Genomic DNA, 17,670 nt, shown 5'->3' with positions numbered 1-17,670 from the left:
TGATTTGGGATCCATTCTACACAACGTAGTGGAGTTTTCCCTTGAAATTCTAGCTCATAGGTAACTCACCTCTTTGAAGCAGATAAGCCTGCTGGTCAGAGTCACTGGTTCTTGCCCCATGCCGGCTCTGCATTTCCATCAAGGATTGCCTGCTGGGATCAAAAGCAACTCTACTTATTTGTGATGTACTATAACCTTGCAACAGGACACCATTAAGCAGCGAATAGAAGTGTGAGGCTGACATTCATAAGAACCAGAATTGACTTGAGAATGTAGCTTAGTGGCAGAGTGCTTGCCTAGCATGCACAAGGAGGTCCTGGGTTCACCCACCAGTGCCATGAAACAAAGTGAAACCACCCAGAACTCAGGACTAACTTGATTCTTGTTTTCTTTTTCCTTTTTTTTTTTTTTTTTGAGGTGGGCTTTATCTGTAAAGTCCTGGAACTCAGAGATCTGCCTGCCTCTGCCTCCCAAGTGCTGGGATTAAAGGTGTATGCTATCACCACCTGGCTCTGACTTGATTTTTTTTTTTTAATTTTAATTTTATGAGCATTTGTGTTTTGCCTGCATGTAAGTCCTTGTGATGGTGTTGGGTCCCCTGAAACTGATAGCTGTGAGGTGCCATATGGGTGCTGGGAATTGAACTTGGGTCATCTAGAAGAGCAGCCAGTGCTCTTAACCACTGAGCTTCTCTCCAGCCCCTCTAACCTGATTCTTAACTACTACCAGGACAGAATGTGACAAAGACACTAATCAGGCTTTTATAAAAATCAGGAAATAACCAAACTCTCTATTGATAGCAAAGTGGATCAGAGAAAAGTGGCATATTTCTGGGTCAAGACATTACATGGCAATTGCATAGAACAAATTATTTCACTTGCTAAGAGAAAAAAAACCCAAAAACCCGTAAAACTTCACAGGGTGGTGGTGGTGCACACCTTTAGTCCCAGCATTTGTGGGGCAGAGGCAGGCAGATCTGTGAATTTGAGGCCAGCTTGGTCTAAAGAGCAAGTTCCAGGACAGCATATAGCAAATTCTAGACCAATCTGAGTTACAGGATATGACCTGCCTAAAAACAAACAAACAAACAAAGTAAAAAAATAAGTTTTTAAAGTCAGAATTTGGTATTTTCTTTTAAAACAGATAATTTAAGGCCAGGTAAGATACTGGGATACATAATGTTATCTTTATCTGTCAAGCTTTGCTCTCAGCTGAACTAAGTGTGAAACCTGAGCAGGTGAGGTGGAGGGAGAGCGGTTCTCAGATGCGTGTAAGGACGCGGCTTCTACAGCGTGCCTGTGAGTGCTGACCTACCTGTGTGCTTTACCCAGCGTACCTCCTCTTGCTCTATCTTACCTGCCCCCATCCTCAAAGTCATTGCTCTCTTTCAGCAAAATTGCCAGCTGCAGGGCCAGCTGCTCCTTTTCTTCATGAATCTTCTCTCTTGCTGCTCTTTCAGCATGAAAATCGGAACAGTACACCTCCATCTGTTAGAGGAAAAGGTAAGTAAGTTACCATGGAGATGAGCACGGATTCAGGGATGATCTGACCCTGACCTATCTGAGGTCGGGGTCAGTGCTGCACCTGTGGATAGGATATGGGTATGACACAGACTTCTTCTGTTAACTGCTGTACTAAAACATGGCTTTCCAATGCCGTTAAACAGTAGATACAAGTTGTGTGTATGTGGGTGCTTTAAGCAATTGGAACCTCCAAACTGAACTGATATAAATGGCTTAAGGGATGCATGCATCATTAATTCAGTAAAATATTCTTTAAAAACAGTAAGTATTCAGGAATAACAGATAGCAAATGGTTTACCAGAATGTTAGTCTTAAGCTAAATTTAAAATAAATAAATACACATTATTTGTTGAATTCCAGAACTGTGCTAAGTCTTATATTGGCTGCTCACTTCATCTCATTAAAAGTCCTCAGGATAGCACCTGGGATGGAGGCAGGAGAATCCTATGTCTGCTCAGGTCTATGTTGTCAATCCTGGGCTACATAGCAAGACCCTGTCTTTAAAAAGTCCTGGAAATATGAACTCGTCATCATTTTTCAAATGAGCTCAATAGTCCTCAGTCTTAGGAAAACCTGGCTAAGAACAGCAGCACATGGCTGTAATCTTAGTACTCCAGAGGCTGAGGGAAGAGGATATGAAGTTCTAGCCTAGCCTGGGCTACATGGCAAGGCTGTCTCAAAAAAGAAATTGGTTTAGTTCCCTGTGGTGATATTTTATTTGTGCTGAAATGTGGTGATATTTTATTTGTATGTTAATAAAGTTTGCCTGGAGATCAGAGGAAATAGCAAGCCATTTTAAAGAAATACAAAAGTCAGGCAGTGGTAGGACATGCCCTTAATCCTATCATTTAGCAGGCAGGGTCTCTGTGTGTTCAAGGCCACACTAGGGAACAGAGCCAAGCGTGGTGACACACACCTTTCATCCCTGTACAAACCTGGAGGTTTGTACAGACAGGCAGTGACAAGGAAGTGAGGTAGCCAGGCTGAGATAGCCAATGAGAGGGCAGAACAGCAAGGCAATAAAGGAGTGGGTAAGATAGGAAGTAGCTTGCATTTGGAAGCTGCAGAGCTGGTGAGATAAGGTTGGCTGGTGGCTTTTCCTATTTCCCTGATCTCTCTAAGGCTTTCACCCCTCTATTTGGCTCCGTGTTTTTTTTTTTTTTTAATTTAATAGGACCATTTAGAAATTGGTCTACAGTTCCCTCCGTGGTTGGACCTAGATAAAGTCTTACTTTCCCTGAACTCTCCCATGCATTAAGCCTCTGCCTGTGTGGTCACCAGCCTCCACTTGGCTCCAGTGATCTTTATGTCCTGGTACTGAAATTCTTCTGTTGTCTACTCCCACAACAGGGCCAGCCTGGATAACTCAGATGTTACAGAAGGGGTGGTTGGTGGATTCTGAAACTAGGTCATAAGAGATACTGTGGCTCATGCCTTGCTCTCTTCTAGATTATTTGCTTTGGGGGAGGCCAGCTGCCAGGCAATCAGCAGGCCTCTGGGGAGGCCCACACATGGAGGCCTCCTGACAGCCATGTGACCGAGTCATCTTGGAAATGGCCTGCCAAGTCCATTTTTAGTGCAGTCTCATGAGAAACTGAGCCAGACCCCTTCCTCCCTTGCTTGGCTGCTCCTGGATTTTCCCCTATAGAATCTGTACACGAGACAACAGATGTTTGTTTCTGTCTTTAACTGCTATGCTTTGGGATAATTTGCCACATAGGAAAGTAGATAACTAATACATTATGGCAGTGATTTCATTGTTCTCAAATTATAACATGAAATAATCCATTTCATAGTGAATGGAGGTGATCTGAACATTGTTCTAATAGTAGTTTTTAATCTTCTTTTACATTCTTTTCTTTTGTTGTATTTTTGGAGAAAATATCTCATTATGAAGCCCCGGGTGTCTTGGAACTCAATATGCAGACCAAGTTCACTTCCAACTGTGGTCATGTATTTGTGTCATATGACTTCTTCCTGCTTTCTGGGTGCTAACACTGCAGACATACACCACTGCCCCTGGTGCCAAGGTTTCTTTTCTTTTTCAAGACAGGGTCTCTCTGTGTAGCCCTGGCTGTCCTGGAACTCACTCTGTAGACCAGGCTGGCCTTGAACTCAGAGATCCACCTGCTTCTACCTCCTGAGTGCTGGGATTAAAGGCCTGTGCCACCATCATCTGGCTTTTCTTTTTTTTTTTTTTTTCAAATTATTTGTGTGTGTGTGTGTTCTCATGTATTCATGTGCATGCACGTACACATGTGTGCAGTTCCTACAGAGGCCAGAAGAAGGTGTTGTGCAGCTGGAGTAGCAGGAGGTTGTGAGCGGCCTGACATGGGTTCTGGGAGCTAAAGTTGGGTCTTCTGCAAGAGTCGTATATGCTAAGCCTCCTCTCAAAAGTATAGTTACCAAAAGTATGTAACATATGTAATAAAGAGGTCATTTTAGGAGGCTTCCATCACTACTGGGTGATGAAACATACTATGACATGAGTAAATGATCACCGAGGAGACTCACGTCTATGACTTTCTAGCTTTGAGCTAGTAACGGTGGAGTCTCTGTGCTGTCCATTCCTGCACAGCACTGAGAGTGTTAGATACCTTCTGATACGAATAAAGGAGAGGTGCTGAGTGAACAAGAGCATCTACCAAAACAAATGCCGGTGTTTGACATGACACACACACACACACACACACACACACACACACACACACACGACCACGGGGCAGCAGAAGAGCCCAGGAATGTGGGTTACCCAAGGCTCCAGGAAGTAGGCTCTGTGATGCTCCTCTGGCAAAGAAATTAAAGCCATAGGCACAAACTCCACTCTGGGGTTTGGCCACAATGGGCACCTGGTGATAATGAGCCCTCAGATAGCATAGCAAACTGCTGGCATCATTTCTAAGTAAATAATTCAAGGATGTAAAGACCTGGGAGCCCTCCTGGGAGAATTCTGTTTACGTATTTTTATGAGACAAACTGGTAGTGTTTATTTAACTTTAAAATAAGCAGTGTGCTTAATGATGTAATCGGTGTGTGTGTGTGTGTGTGTGTGTGTGTGTGTACATCAGTGTATGGGTGCATATGTGCACACGTACATGTGGAAGCCAGAGGACAGCCTCAGATGTCATTCCTCAGGGGGCTATCTACCTTGTTTATTGAGGCAGCACAGCAATCCTCACTGGCCTGGAACTCCCAAGGGTGCTAGACTGGGTGGCCAAGGAGCCCCAGGCATTGGGATCACAAGCACATGTCACCACACCCAGTTGTTTTTTTTTTTTTAACTTGTGTTCGGCATTTGTATTTCATAGCAAATCTTAAGAAAAAGACCATTATGAAGGTAGGCATGGCAGTACAGGCCGGTAATCTCAATATTTGGAAAGTAGAGGCAGAAAGATCAGGAGTTCAAGGTCACCCTTGGCTACATAGCAAATTTAGGCCCTGTCTCAAAAACAAAGCAAAACCACCCACTGTCCCCAAACCATCATTTATAATAAACTGTATAAAATACAAAATATTTAGAAATAAGTCTTATGAAAGATGAGGGGAAACGACTGAGGTTGACTTACTCAGAACCAGGAGGCCAGCCGGCTATATGATACTTTGTCTCCAAATATTTACCCACGTATGATGACCCATTTCTTTAGTCTTTAATACTAGGACCTGGGAGTCTAAGGCTGGCCTTGAACTCTTAATCTCCCTGCCTTTACCTCTTAAATGTTGAAATTTCAGGCATGCACAACCATGCTCAGCTTTGATTTAAATTTTTAAAAAATCCATTGGGTAGGCATGGGGGCACATGCCTTTAATTCTAGCACTCTGGAGGCAGAGGCAGGCAGATCTCTGTGAGTTTGAGGCCAGCCTGGTCTACAGAGTAAATTCTAAGTCACCCAGAGCTATACAGTGAAACTGTGTATCAACAGAACAGAACAGAAAAGCACTGGCAGAAAGAACATAAACGCACTGTGTATGTATGTTAAGCAGTACCAATGACGTCACACTGGAAATCTGATCGGGGCTGACCTCACTCAGCTCCTATCCCAGACCCTAGCTCACCTGAGCCCTGAGCACAGCCATGGTCTCTAGGTCCTCCTCCTGCTTAGCGATGGTCTGCTTCATCTCGTCCATCTGAAGCTGCTTGGATGCCAGGGCCTGCTCTGCCAGCTCCAGCTTTTCATGGAGCTCTTGCAGCAGCGTCTTGTCCACCTTTTCTGCCTGAAAAAATACAACTTCATTCTAGAAATGCCTTTGAAACGATGCAGCCTACTTTAGGAAAACAGAAAAGTTTACACTTAAAAACTGTCAGCTCTAGTCTGTTACTTAGCAGTGACAACTCATTCAGGAAGTTGTCACTTGTGACTTGCAAATAATCACTTCCTCATTTCAAACAATTTCCTTAAAGGTAACCCTGAGTGTAGCATTGTTCACAGTATATGATGTCAAATACACAATAATAACAAGCCCTACTCTGATGAGCTTGCCAGGAATGGATACTGTAATTTATCTTGTTATATGTTTTTACTTCTTTCTTTCTTTCTTTCTTTCTTTCTTTCTTTCTTTCTTTCTTTCTTTCTTTCTTTCTTTCTTTCTTTCTTTCTTTCTTTCTTTCTTTCTTTCTTTCTCTTTCTGTCTGTCTGTCTATCTATCTATCTATCTATCTATCTATCTATCTATCTATCTATCTATCTATCTATCTATCTATTTATCTGAGACAGGGTTTCTCTGTGTAGTTTTGGTGCCTGTCCTGGATCTTGCTCTGCAGACCAGGCTGTCCTCGAACTCAGAGATCTGCCTGCCTCTGCCTCCCGAGTGCTGGGATTAAAAGTGTGCGTCACTGCTACCTGGCATATGTTTATATTTAAAAGGTCTTTGCTGGGCATCATGCCTCATACGTTTAATCCCAGCACTCAGGAGGCAGGGGCAGATGGAACTCTTTGAATTCAAGGCCAGCCTTGTCTACATAGTGAGTTCTAGGCTAGCCAAGGCTACACAGAGACTCAGTATGTATGTATGTATGTATGTATGTATGTGTATATATATATATATGTATATATATATATATATATATATATATATATATATATATATATATATATATGGTTATAATAGGTTGGGGGTTTTTTTGTTGTTGTTTTTTGTTTTTTTGAGACAGGTTTCTTTGTGTTAACAGTCCAGGCTGTCCTGAAACTCACTCTGTAGACCAGGCTGGCCTCAAACTCACAGAGATCCTCCTGCTTCTGCCTCCCGAGTGCTGGGATTAAAGGCATGCCCCACCATGCCTAGCTTTTTTTTTTTTTTTTTAATGAAATAAAAAAGGGCTGGGAGACACTGACGTGCCTGCTGTGTGTATGAGGACTTGAGTCCAGATCCTCAGCACCCATGTAAAAGCCAGTTGTGATGGTGACTCTCGTCTGTAACCCTAGTGCTAGGGATCCAGAGACAGGAGGATGCCTGGCTTGCTGGCCAGCCAGCCTAGCCAACTGGTGAGCTTCCGGTTCAGTAAGAGAGAGCCTGAAAAACTAAGGTGGACTGCCTCAAAAAACAGCAAACACTGACCTCTGGCCTCCACATGTATACACCAGTATGCACATGGATACACACACATACAGAGAGAAGGAAAAGAAGAAACAAACCTGGGCCTGTTCAGGGGACTGAGGCAGTGGGATTGCAAGTTCAGGGTCTGCTTAGGTAACTCTGGGACTCTAAGAGGTGAGGGGCAGAAGATGAGGATGCAGCTCAATGGTAGAACTTTTGCTTAGCATGCAGGAGGCCCTAGGTTTAATCCCCACTCCAGGAACAAAGGAGGGAAGCAGGGAGTGGCAGAGAGCATATTTGAAAGACTTAATTCAAAGACGCCATGGTCTGTAAATTTTATATCATGCTTGGGCATTGTTAATAATTTAAATTAAATGCTGTAAATCCAGGGCTCCAAGTTCACTGCCAGCAGGCAAGATGCCCTTGCATAATTTCGTTCAGCAGATGGCCATAGCCAGCTGTCTTCCTGTACACTGTTCACATAGGAGCCCAGGCTCTCAGCCCTCCTCCAAACAAACCTTGAGAGATAGGAAAAGCCCATGCCCTGGTAGACATCAGCACCATCTCCATATACATAGCACGTTCTATCTAGGAACAATATGAAGAGCTACAACGATTTTGACACAATTAATTAAACTGCAAAGTGATTTCTGAAGCCAGACTTAATTGAGCTGTCATTTTTTTTTTAAGATATAATATTCAATGGTTTCCATTGACCAGGCTATGGAAGTACATTTTTTTCTCTATAAATACCTGTTTTTTGGTTAGTTCTTCAATTGTTTTCAGTGCATTATTATGTTCTTGAAGAAGCTTATTGTGTGTTGATTGCAGAGTGGCTAACCTGGATCTATTAAAATATGATATAAAAAATGGAATCATGAGGGAAATATCACAAAACTTATCCTCTTGTTTCCCTAACAGCCTTTGAAAACTCAAGTAGAAAAATCTCTGCTTTTACCATCCCACCATCTTTTGTCAGCTTGACACAACCTAGAGTCACCTGAGAAAAAAGTCTCAAGGAGAGATCGTGTTGCTCATCAGCCTGGCTCGTGGCCATGTCTGTGGGGATTGTCTTGACAACCCAGCTGGAAAGCAGGTGGTGCCTGCCACTCCCTAGTTTAGGGCTCTGGATTACATAAAAGCAGAAAAAGCAAGCTGAGAACTAAGCATTCATTTCTCTGCTCTTGACTGTGGATGTGACTAGCTGCTACAAGCCCAGACGATGGTGACTTCTTCCCAGTAGTAGGGGCAGGAATGTGGAACTGTAAACCAAGATAAACTCTTTGTCCACGAAGTTGCTTTTTTTTCGTGATATTCTACCACAGCAACAGGAAGGAAACTAGAGCCACCACATCTTAGCATTTTCCTTACCCTCAAAGAAAATGGTAACTTTCAAAAGACTGTCTTTCCCCCAAAAAATAGAATAAAAATAATTTTCATATTTTTGTTACAACTCAAAACTTTAATCCTCCCAGAGTCTCCTAGAACTCTTCCAAATGACAAATCAGATTTTATGACATGATTCTCAAGTCCTACTTCCAATCTGCATCTGGACAGCTGTCCTCCTCCCTCTCCTGGGCAAGTGCCACCCCGTGCCGCACACACTCACTTTTCATCCTCCGTCTTGGCTTGCTCCATCTTGATTTCAGAGCGCATGCTCTCCACCTGCAGCTCTAACTTCTTGTTGCTGTAAACAAGCTCTTGCTTCTCATTCAGCTCTGATGGGGTTGCAGAGTTTTTCCTTTCCAGAGCCTGACACCTGAAAAAGATGAATATTTCATGAGGAGAAACAATGCTTTGTCACACCCGTGGCTTCTGCACAAATCCTCAAAGGACTTAAAATACATAGCGAGTTAGGTCTACAGGATTTATGAAGGCAAAATAAAATACTTTGTTCTTTTTGCTTCCTATTTGCTTTTTGTTTCGTTTCCTTCTTCCTTGCTTCTTAATGAGACATGGTGACATTTTAAACCCCAATCAAGCGGTAGCTGGCTAAGGAGCATCTCATAGTGAAAATCCCTGGGTACCTTTCAGAGTTTAAAAAGTCTGTCTGTCACAAAGACTTGGATTTCTGACAAGGATTCAGTAAGAGGAAAGGAATGCCCCCGAGCTTCTCTTAGAGATCAGAAAGAGAACTAAGGCTCGGGGAGGTGAAACTGCTTGACCAGTGTGACATCAGTTTAGTTTAACTTGGTTTCCTAGCTTTGGCTAACTCTTTAACATGGTTATTTCCTTGTTTGTTTTGTGTGTATGTGTAGGGGTGTGCTTGTGGAAATCAAAGGACAATTTGGAGGAATCAGTTCTGTCTTTCCATCATGTGGGTCATGTGGGTCCTGGGGATGGACTAAGGAACTCGGGTTGTCGGGCTTGGTGGCAAGGGTCTGCCCACCACGCCCACCTCACTAGCCCCTGCGCCTCCTTTTACACTACTTAGTTCAGGCTGGCCTCCAACTGCCGACCTTCCTGCTCAGCCTCTCCAGTGCTGAGACTGAAGTAATGTGCCACTACTCCTGCCTTGGCTGACTTCCCACTCCTGCCCTATCTCAGTATTGGGTGCTGAACAGGGCCTTGAAGATGCTAGGCAAGCACTCCGGCCCATCGGCTAAATTCTTAGCCATCAGATGGTTCCTAAAATCAAGAAAAACAAGCAGGGGCCAAAATATCAACATCTCTGTCAGTTTTAATGACTGAAGGACCGAGTAGGATGGGCCTTTTCTAAATAAATCCCCACTCGATTCTTATGCTCATTCCAGACATCTTTTCCTTGCTTATCAGCCTCACAGCTCTGTACAAGGGTCACATAGGCTGGTGCTCTTCACAGCACAATCCGAGTCCTCTTGTGTCCTCATGATCCAAGTGACAACAATGGCTTCCGGCTTACACACCAACATCAAAACCCTCTTTTTTCTGAACCATTTCAGTTAGGTCCTTGTCTTTCTTTTAGTTAGGAATACAGTAACAAAACCATTTTGATACAGTAACATACTTCATAAATCATGCAATCAAATTAATGAGTTCTCACTTTTCCTGAAGTCTCTTCTTCATTAGCTCAGCCTCACTCAGTTTCGTGTGTGCCTCTTGAAGCTCCTTAAACAGAGAGGTCACTTGAACATTCAACGTTTCCACTTCACTTCCAACCTATCACACAGACAATGGCAGACATTCACATGAGGAAACCATCCGAGAGGAAACGAACCTTGAGTGACAAAACAGTCCACACCACTAGCACCCAGCAAACACTGATAGCCCAAGTAGATTTAATTGGGGCAAGACGTCCCCAAGTGCCTTGTATGAAAGCACTCTCCTGGGTATGTTCTATTTCCTTGTAGGGCATTAACTATCAGTCTGAGCACGTGTGATAATGGATTTGTTATTAAACCCCACTCTACCCATGCTTCAGGGATCGTAGCCACAGAGTTATCAAAGTGCAGTCTTATTCATGGGGGAAAGACTCGGCCCCTACTGCCTTGCCAACTTCTGCTTCTAGTTCATGTAATTATTTCTGTTAGGCAGCTCTTTTCCTGGAAGTCTGCCAGTTGTCACTTTGTACACAAGTTTTAAGACAGCCTTGAAACGTCGATACTCTCCCTAACTTGGTTCATCTCAGGTAATGGGGTGCTGTTCCCCAGCAGTCCTCTCTCCATCGAAGGTCACTGTGTTCTCTCTCCACATGCCCCACCGCCCTCCCCGTTTTACTTTTGTAGCCATGCTGGTCTGGAACTTGCTATGTAGCATAAGCTGTCCTCAAACTCAAAATCCTCCCGCCTCAGCCTACTAGGCACTGGAATTATGGGGTGTGCACCAACAGGCCAGTCTTTGAAATGTTCTCCATGTCTTAGAGTAGGGACTCAGAACCAGACAAGGTGGTACACGTCTGTAATCCTAGCACATTCCAGGCAGGAACATCAAGAGTTCTCCTGGGCTACATAGTATGTCAGAGTTTAGCCTACAGCTGTACAATAAGATGCTGTTGCCCTTCCCACCCCTTGAAAAAAAAAATAAAGAAGTGGCAAATAATGGTGTGTGTGTGTGTGTGTGTGTGTGTGTGTGCGCGCGCGCGCGCGCGTGTGTACTGATGAATAAATTGAACAAAAGGATCATTTTATATGTCTCTCTCCATGGACTACTGTGAGTACCATAACTTCCTAGCTTTGGGAATGTTTCCTAAGCTTAAGACTCTTCAGGTGGGTAGTGTTGGTATACGCCTTTAGTCCCAGCACTGGGGAGGCAGAGCCAGGTGGATCTCTGTGAGTTCTAAGCCAGCCTGGTCTACAGAACAACAAGAGCCAGGACAGGCACCAAAACTATAGGGAGAAACCCTGTCAAAAAAAAAAAAAAAAAAGACTCTTTAGGCTCCAAGGTATATCTCTAAGTTACTACACAACACTGAATATATATTCTGGAACATTTTTTTTCCCATGACAACTTCCTGTTTCTACGAGTGCTGAGACAGAATCAAGACCTTCCAATTCTAAAAGTTTCAGAGTCATGTCCACAAGGATCTCAGCATAACATAGTCAAAATATCTTTTTCATGTGGTGGACTTGTTGGCTTAGGGACTTAGGGGATGATATCAGTCAAGAGGAGACATGAATGTTTTATGTAGTACAGACTGGGATACATCTTATTGTGATTGACACGGAGTTCAAACCCAGGACTACGAAATGAAGAGAAATAGGAAATACCCAGTAACAAAAGTCTCCATCTCTAAAGTATATAGCGCAACGTAAGACTTGAACCCACAGCTACACCTCCAATGGGGGTATGACAGTCTCTTGGGAGTGTTGTACCCACACTTTCTGGGTCCTTGTCCTCTTCATTCTCCTCTTCTCTGCGCCCCTCTGTCTGGGTCTCAATGTCAGAATGGTCATTTGCTTTCTTTTCAAAATCTGAAATTCTGAAAAACAGCAGCAAAGGCATGTGGAAAGGTTTTCCTTCTACAAGAGGATAAGCAGCTCTAGCAGCACTCCCCTGGGGCTATCAAAGCCTGGAAAGAAAGAGATGTTTTCAAAGTCTCTTTATATTTGCCTCATTAGCAGTGGTCTTGTTCTTTATCTTAACACTGGCTAGAACCGCTGTGACTTAAGGTCAATACACACGGAACATAGCTGTCTCAACACAGATGAAGCAAAGAGAGGCTGTGGTTGAAGGTGGAAGACTGGCTGGAATGGTGGTGCAGGACTGTAATCTCAGCTACTGGAGAATCTGAGGTGAAAAAGTCACCAGTTCAAAGGCTGCCTGGGTGACCTCACAATCGCTGTTCGAGGCTAGCCTTGGCAACTTCAGAGGACCCTGTATCAAAATACAAATAAAATGTAAAAATAGAGCTGGGGCTGTGGATCCATGGTAGAGTCCTTGCCTAGCATGCCTATGTCCCTGGTTTCAATCTCCAGTACTTAAGTCTATACACATAGTAGGTTTTGTATATGCATGTAATTTTCCTCCCACTACAAATCCTACAAATGACTTTCTCAGCCCCGTGCCTGCAGGAACAGAGAGATAGCAGCAGCAGCAGCAGCAGCAGCAATAAACAGAAAGGACAGAATGAGTGGCCAGGGTTAATGTTCCGAACCAAGAACAGGGAGAGCCAAGAAGTTACCCATGTCATACTGTTGAAACTTTTTATGGCGTGGGGATTGGGGATACCATGTGTATCCATAGGATGGGGGCTAAAAAAGGCAATTGAAAAATGGCAAAATAAAGGGGCTCAGGATGCAGAGATGTCAGCACAGAGGAGGGATTGGGTTTGCTACCTAAAGGAAGGGAATTTATAGTCGCAGCCCTTGCCCTCTCCTTTTCATCAAGAACCTTGCTGTCTAGAAAGACATCATCTAAGCAGGAGACGGAGAGGATCCTCTCTGGACAACTGCTCTAGGAACAGGCAAAACATTTAAGGTTTTAGACCCAGCCTCACCAAGGAAATGCCCAAGCTGAGTTCCCAAAGCTTTGAGTGGCTTCCAAACTCTCCTCCCTGCTAAATCTGACCACCCAAGATCACTAGACATTTGAGGAAAACCTTGAAATAAAACATATTCTGTACTGAAAATTGAACAGATGAGTGTAAAGGAGAGATTATTATTAATATCCCTAGAGACCCAAGCATTATTTGCACCTATTAAAAATTAAAAAAAAAAAACACCCTAAAAAGATAAACATTGGTCGATCTGAGAGTGAGCAAGAGAACACAGATGGCATAGAGGATCACAGGTTAAGAAAACCACATGACCAGTTCTATCTAAAAGTAATAAGATGATAGCAGGTTCTAGAAAAGTGAAAAAGGACCAAGTTTAGACATAATCCCTATATTAATGGAGACTGCTTTGTAAGGAGCTCGGAGAAAAATGAAAAGGTTCAATGGAAGTCAGAACAAATGAATGAAAAACAGCCTCACCAAAAACCTGTGTCCCATTTCTGACTACTCGGGTGGGACACTGAAGAAACTGCAGGGGTGGGTGAAAAAGTTCCACCCAAAAAGAATCCGAATCAGAAAGGCAATGGGTTTCTCAACAGTAACCCGAAGCTAGAGCACGCCAAAGCAATGCTTTAAACTTCACATGGAAAACAAGCCTAGAGTTCCCTGTTTAGCCAAACTGGTCATCAAGAATAAAGATGAAGACTTTTGGATAGGCAGAGCTCAGAAAATATTCTCCTCTCATATTCTTTCTCAGTACATCAGTAGAGATGTAATTAGAGATTGGGAAAACTTGGAGCTACAGTTTGAACATCCCCTCCAAAACTCATGGGGAGATTTTAGGGGGTAGGGGATTTTTATTTTTATTTTGTGTGTGCATGTGCGCATATGAATGCAGAGGTCAGAAGAGGGCATCAGATCCTCTGGAGTCGCTCAGTGTGGGTACTGGGGACCAAATTTAGGTCCTCTGTAAGAGCACTATATGCTCTGAACTGCTGAGCCATGTCTCCAGCCCTTCATGTTACCACCCAATTACCATAGCGCCATAGCAGCCCTGCCCTCAGGAAAGCTATCATTTCAGGAGTGGGTTCCTAATAAAAGGCTTGACTGTTTTCTGTTGAAAGCCTCCAGAACTGTAGGCTGAATCCACTTCCACAGTTTAGAACTCATTCTGTTAAAGGAACAGAAAACAGACTAAAACATTAGGCAAATGTTTAAGTGGCTAATTTTGCACTGAGATATAAAAAGTCTAGGAAGGAAAAGTGATCATTGCACAGAGCCTGGTCCAACTGTGAGAACACATATCCACTGTGTGCATGTGTCTAAATGCTCAGTAACGTGAACACTGAGTAGGCATTTGACTAAAGCTCAAAGTTACCGATGTCAGCTGGGGACAGGAGGTAGAGCAAGTAAATGCATGTAGAGTGTTGATGATGGCTGTACAAGACAGGTAAGTCTTCCTCAGCCATACTTAGGGGTCAATATGTCACCATTAAAAATCTTCAAAGAAAATAACAGTTCAAACCTTATCCATGAAGGCAGCTACCAAAGGAACCAGGCAGATGAGTTGAGAGGGACTGAGAAGCAGCAGTGTGGGCGGGAAGGGGCTGCTCAAAGCACTGCTTCTCCACGGGCTCCTGTCAAAGCACGGCTTCTCCACAGGCAGTCTGCAGAGCCCATCTTTGTTATTATTTTTGTGTTGCAAACTGTCAGCCCTAATTGGTATGCAGCACCGTCTCTCTGGCTCGGCTGAATACATGGCTGAGACACCAGATGGTGAAGGCAGGAGGGTGGCTTATTAACACTGTAGTACCGTTCACCTTGACACAGGTTTTGACCTACATGTGAATTACAAGTTATCTTAATTTTCTAGGGCAAACATTCGCTTTGAGTCATCTTTCCCTTGCTGTTTAAACCGGGGCTACACTCCCTAAGAACTTCTTTCTCCTTACTGCCGTATTTAGAAAATACGGATTAAGTCAGTTGTGGCGGTGCACACTTTTAATCTCAGCATTCAGGAGTTGAGCAGGTGGGTCTCTATGAGATCTGCATGGTCTACCACAGCATGTTTCAGGCCAGCCAGAGCTACATAGTGAGACCCTATCTCAAAAAAACCTAAAACTAAAAAAACCTAAAATAACAAACAAAAACAAAAACTCAACATGACAGACAAAAACCAAAACCAAAAAGCCCTCAAATAGCATGAAGCATGAAAGCCGCACATACCCCAAAGAAGAAAGGCAAACCTACTACTGTCCTTTCCCCCATATATGCCCTAAAATTTTATCTTCATTAAAATTAAATGTAGAACACCTGTATTTCTGTTTCCAGTGATTAGGGAGAAAGGTGGAAAGCTGGCCCACTTATTTCAGAAAAACACAGGGTTGGTCTTGCAATGTGTTTGTGCCATAACCGATTTCAGTGTGTGCAAATCAGGCTGGGTGACCATGTGTCCATGATGTGTCTTGGCTTCAGTCCTGCCTTGTCTGAGAAGCACCCGCTCCCCTGGTACCATGCAGAGAATATGAATCTCTGCAACGACTTATTGCCTTGCCCTGTTAAATACTTAGAGTCATCTGGGTCATAAGACAGAAGTTCAATGTCATTGAAAAAGGGACCTTTCCAGGGTACTCAGGGTTGGGTGTGCATCTCTAAAGAACTATACACCTTCCGGTATCCAGGAAGAAAGCTGGGTTTTGTTTGAAAGCAGGAAGAAAGATTAGGAATATATGATTAGCAAGCTGCCAAGCTTACACACCTTCTATTTTATTATACATCAGCATCAAGGAACAGAGTACTAGTGTACACAACATTGTAGATGAAGCTCAAAAACACTCTGGTGAGTGGAAGCAGTCAGTCACAGAAGACCAATGCTGTATTAATGTCCAGTATTCAGAGATCTCCAAAGACAGAGAGTCAGCTACCGGGAGAAGTGGGTAGTGAACGCTGAGGGGTACTAATTCTTTATATGGAGGAAATGTTCTAAGACTAGATTGTGGCAATAGTTATGTGACTAAAAGCCTTGGAATGTACACTTTAAAGGGAGACCTTCGTGGTATCTTATTTGTGTTTTCCTAGCCCATTAATCTTTCACATTGATAGTTCATACCTTTCTTTGGCTTCTCTGAGTGCCATTTCAAGTCTCTCCACCTTTTGGTTTCCTTCCCTCAGGCAAAGCAGGAGTTGGCTCACAGTTAATTCCTCAAACTCCACATAGGTCCTGGCATCTTCTATAGATTTGGTCCTAAAAAGACATCACCAGCACATTCAGTATGGAAGTTAAAAGGGTTTTAATCTCAACACAAATGTCAAAACTAAGAACAGAGACGCCCAATACAACTGAAACCAACGTCCTCCAGTCAGTTCTCAACTGCCCCAAGCATAGCTGATCCTGTGGACTGTTTAACTCTTCTATGCATGCTGGGAAGGCTGTGGGGGCGGCTAACATGATGCTTCAAGGAAGCTAACCTCATAATGTGAGCGCTCACTCCAAAGAGTTACTGCGATCTGTAGAGATCCGGTTTCAGAGAGGGCTGCAGACAGGTACATTCAGGTACATTCAGGCCATTGCCCACTCCAGCTTGTTAGAGACTTATCACCTTTGTGAGGCAGGTAAGACAAACTGCTCTGGTTTTGGTTTCCCACAGAGCAGAGACATGTCGACATTACTGACAAATGTTTTCTAAGTTTCAGAAGCTGGTCAAGAGACACAAACAGCTATGACCGTCAGCCAGTGACGGAATGTGCAGAGTGACGACCAGGACGGCAGGGATGGCAGCTAGTCTTTCGGTCATCTGCTAGGCTCACACAGCTACCAGCCAGGATTAAAGGCTCCAAAGCTGGAGCTCCAAGCCTGCAAACCAATATCAGAGCCCTTACCAGACTCATAAAAGGTAAGAGCTACTGGCCTGAAAGAGGAAATAGCTTTTACATATGAAAATAAAGGAAGAGGAAGTGGTTTTTAAATTATAAATAGTTTTTTTTCTTCCCTCTATTTCCAGGAAAGTTTTGATATTAAAAGCAGCAATTTAGGGAAAGTTGAATTTTAAATTAAAAAAAAAACAAAACCAAAAACCCCCAAAACAGGAATAATACTCACGTATACCAATTACTTAGGTAAAAAACTGTTGTATTACTTACATTCTCCATGACATGAGAACATAGGGGCAGACATTAAAAAAAAAAAAAGTTTTGCTACTTTTACTGTGTCATTCTCTATGCATATTTATCAAGTAATAGAAAAAAAGTTTTAAAAATCTGTGAGGTAAGAGATGCAGAGAAATTCTAAGCAAACTGACAGGCCAAAGGACTAATGTTGCATGTCCACACACAGAGAATAAGCAAACCACCAGCTTTGGGTAATATTGCCTTCAAGAACCAAGAAGTTCAGTGCCTAGATCTTCTACCGCCTCTGCTCAAAGGCCCTTCCATGACTTGTGTGTTTCCTAGAACCTGCTGGGGAAAGGCAGATTTGAGATTCCATAGGTAAGTTCCCTGACATTTTTGAGGTTGATGAGATGGCTCAGTGGGTCAAGATGTTGCCATCAAGTCTGATGGCCTGACTTTGATCCTCAGAACCCACATAGTGGAGAGAACAGGTGTTCATACCTGTCCTGTGGCCTCCACATGTGTGCTGTGGCATGTTCCTTCCCTAGCATATACATACACACTAATAATAAAAAGATCTGGGGCACTTTCAAGAAA

General features: G+C 43.3%; 1 protein-coding gene across 1 annotated transcript in view; it reads right to left on the bottom strand.

Moving 5' to 3' along the window:
* Optn (optineurin) overlaps positions 1-17,670 on the bottom strand; it is a 43,009-nt gene that overhangs the window by 5,433 nt on the left and 19,906 nt on the right. Inside the window, exons 6-13 of the mRNA XM_028891860.2 lie at positions 16,076-16,210; positions 11,850-11,952; positions 10,078-10,193; positions 8,665-8,814; positions 7,809-7,902; positions 5,577-5,735; positions 1,357-1,487; positions 70-152 (exon numbers count right to left, since the gene is read on the bottom strand). Of these exons, the coding sequence (XP_028747693.1) occupies positions 70-152; positions 1,357-1,487; positions 5,577-5,735; positions 7,809-7,902; positions 8,665-8,814; positions 10,078-10,193; positions 11,850-11,952; positions 16,076-16,210 (971 nt within the window). The remainder of the gene's footprint in view (positions 1-69; positions 153-1,356; positions 1,488-5,576; positions 5,736-7,808; positions 7,903-8,664; positions 8,815-10,077; positions 10,194-11,849; positions 11,953-16,075; positions 16,211-17,670) is intronic.

Source organism: Peromyscus leucopus, chromosome 5 (genome assembly GCF_004664715.2).
Source record: "Peromyscus leucopus breed LL Stock chromosome 5, UCI_PerLeu_2.1, whole genome shotgun sequence".
In the NCBI taxonomy this organism is placed as follows: Eukaryota; Metazoa; Chordata; class Mammalia; order Rodentia; family Cricetidae; genus Peromyscus; species Peromyscus leucopus.
Note: the sequence above shows the minus strand (reverse complement) of the source record. Positions and strands in the feature narration are given on the sequence as shown.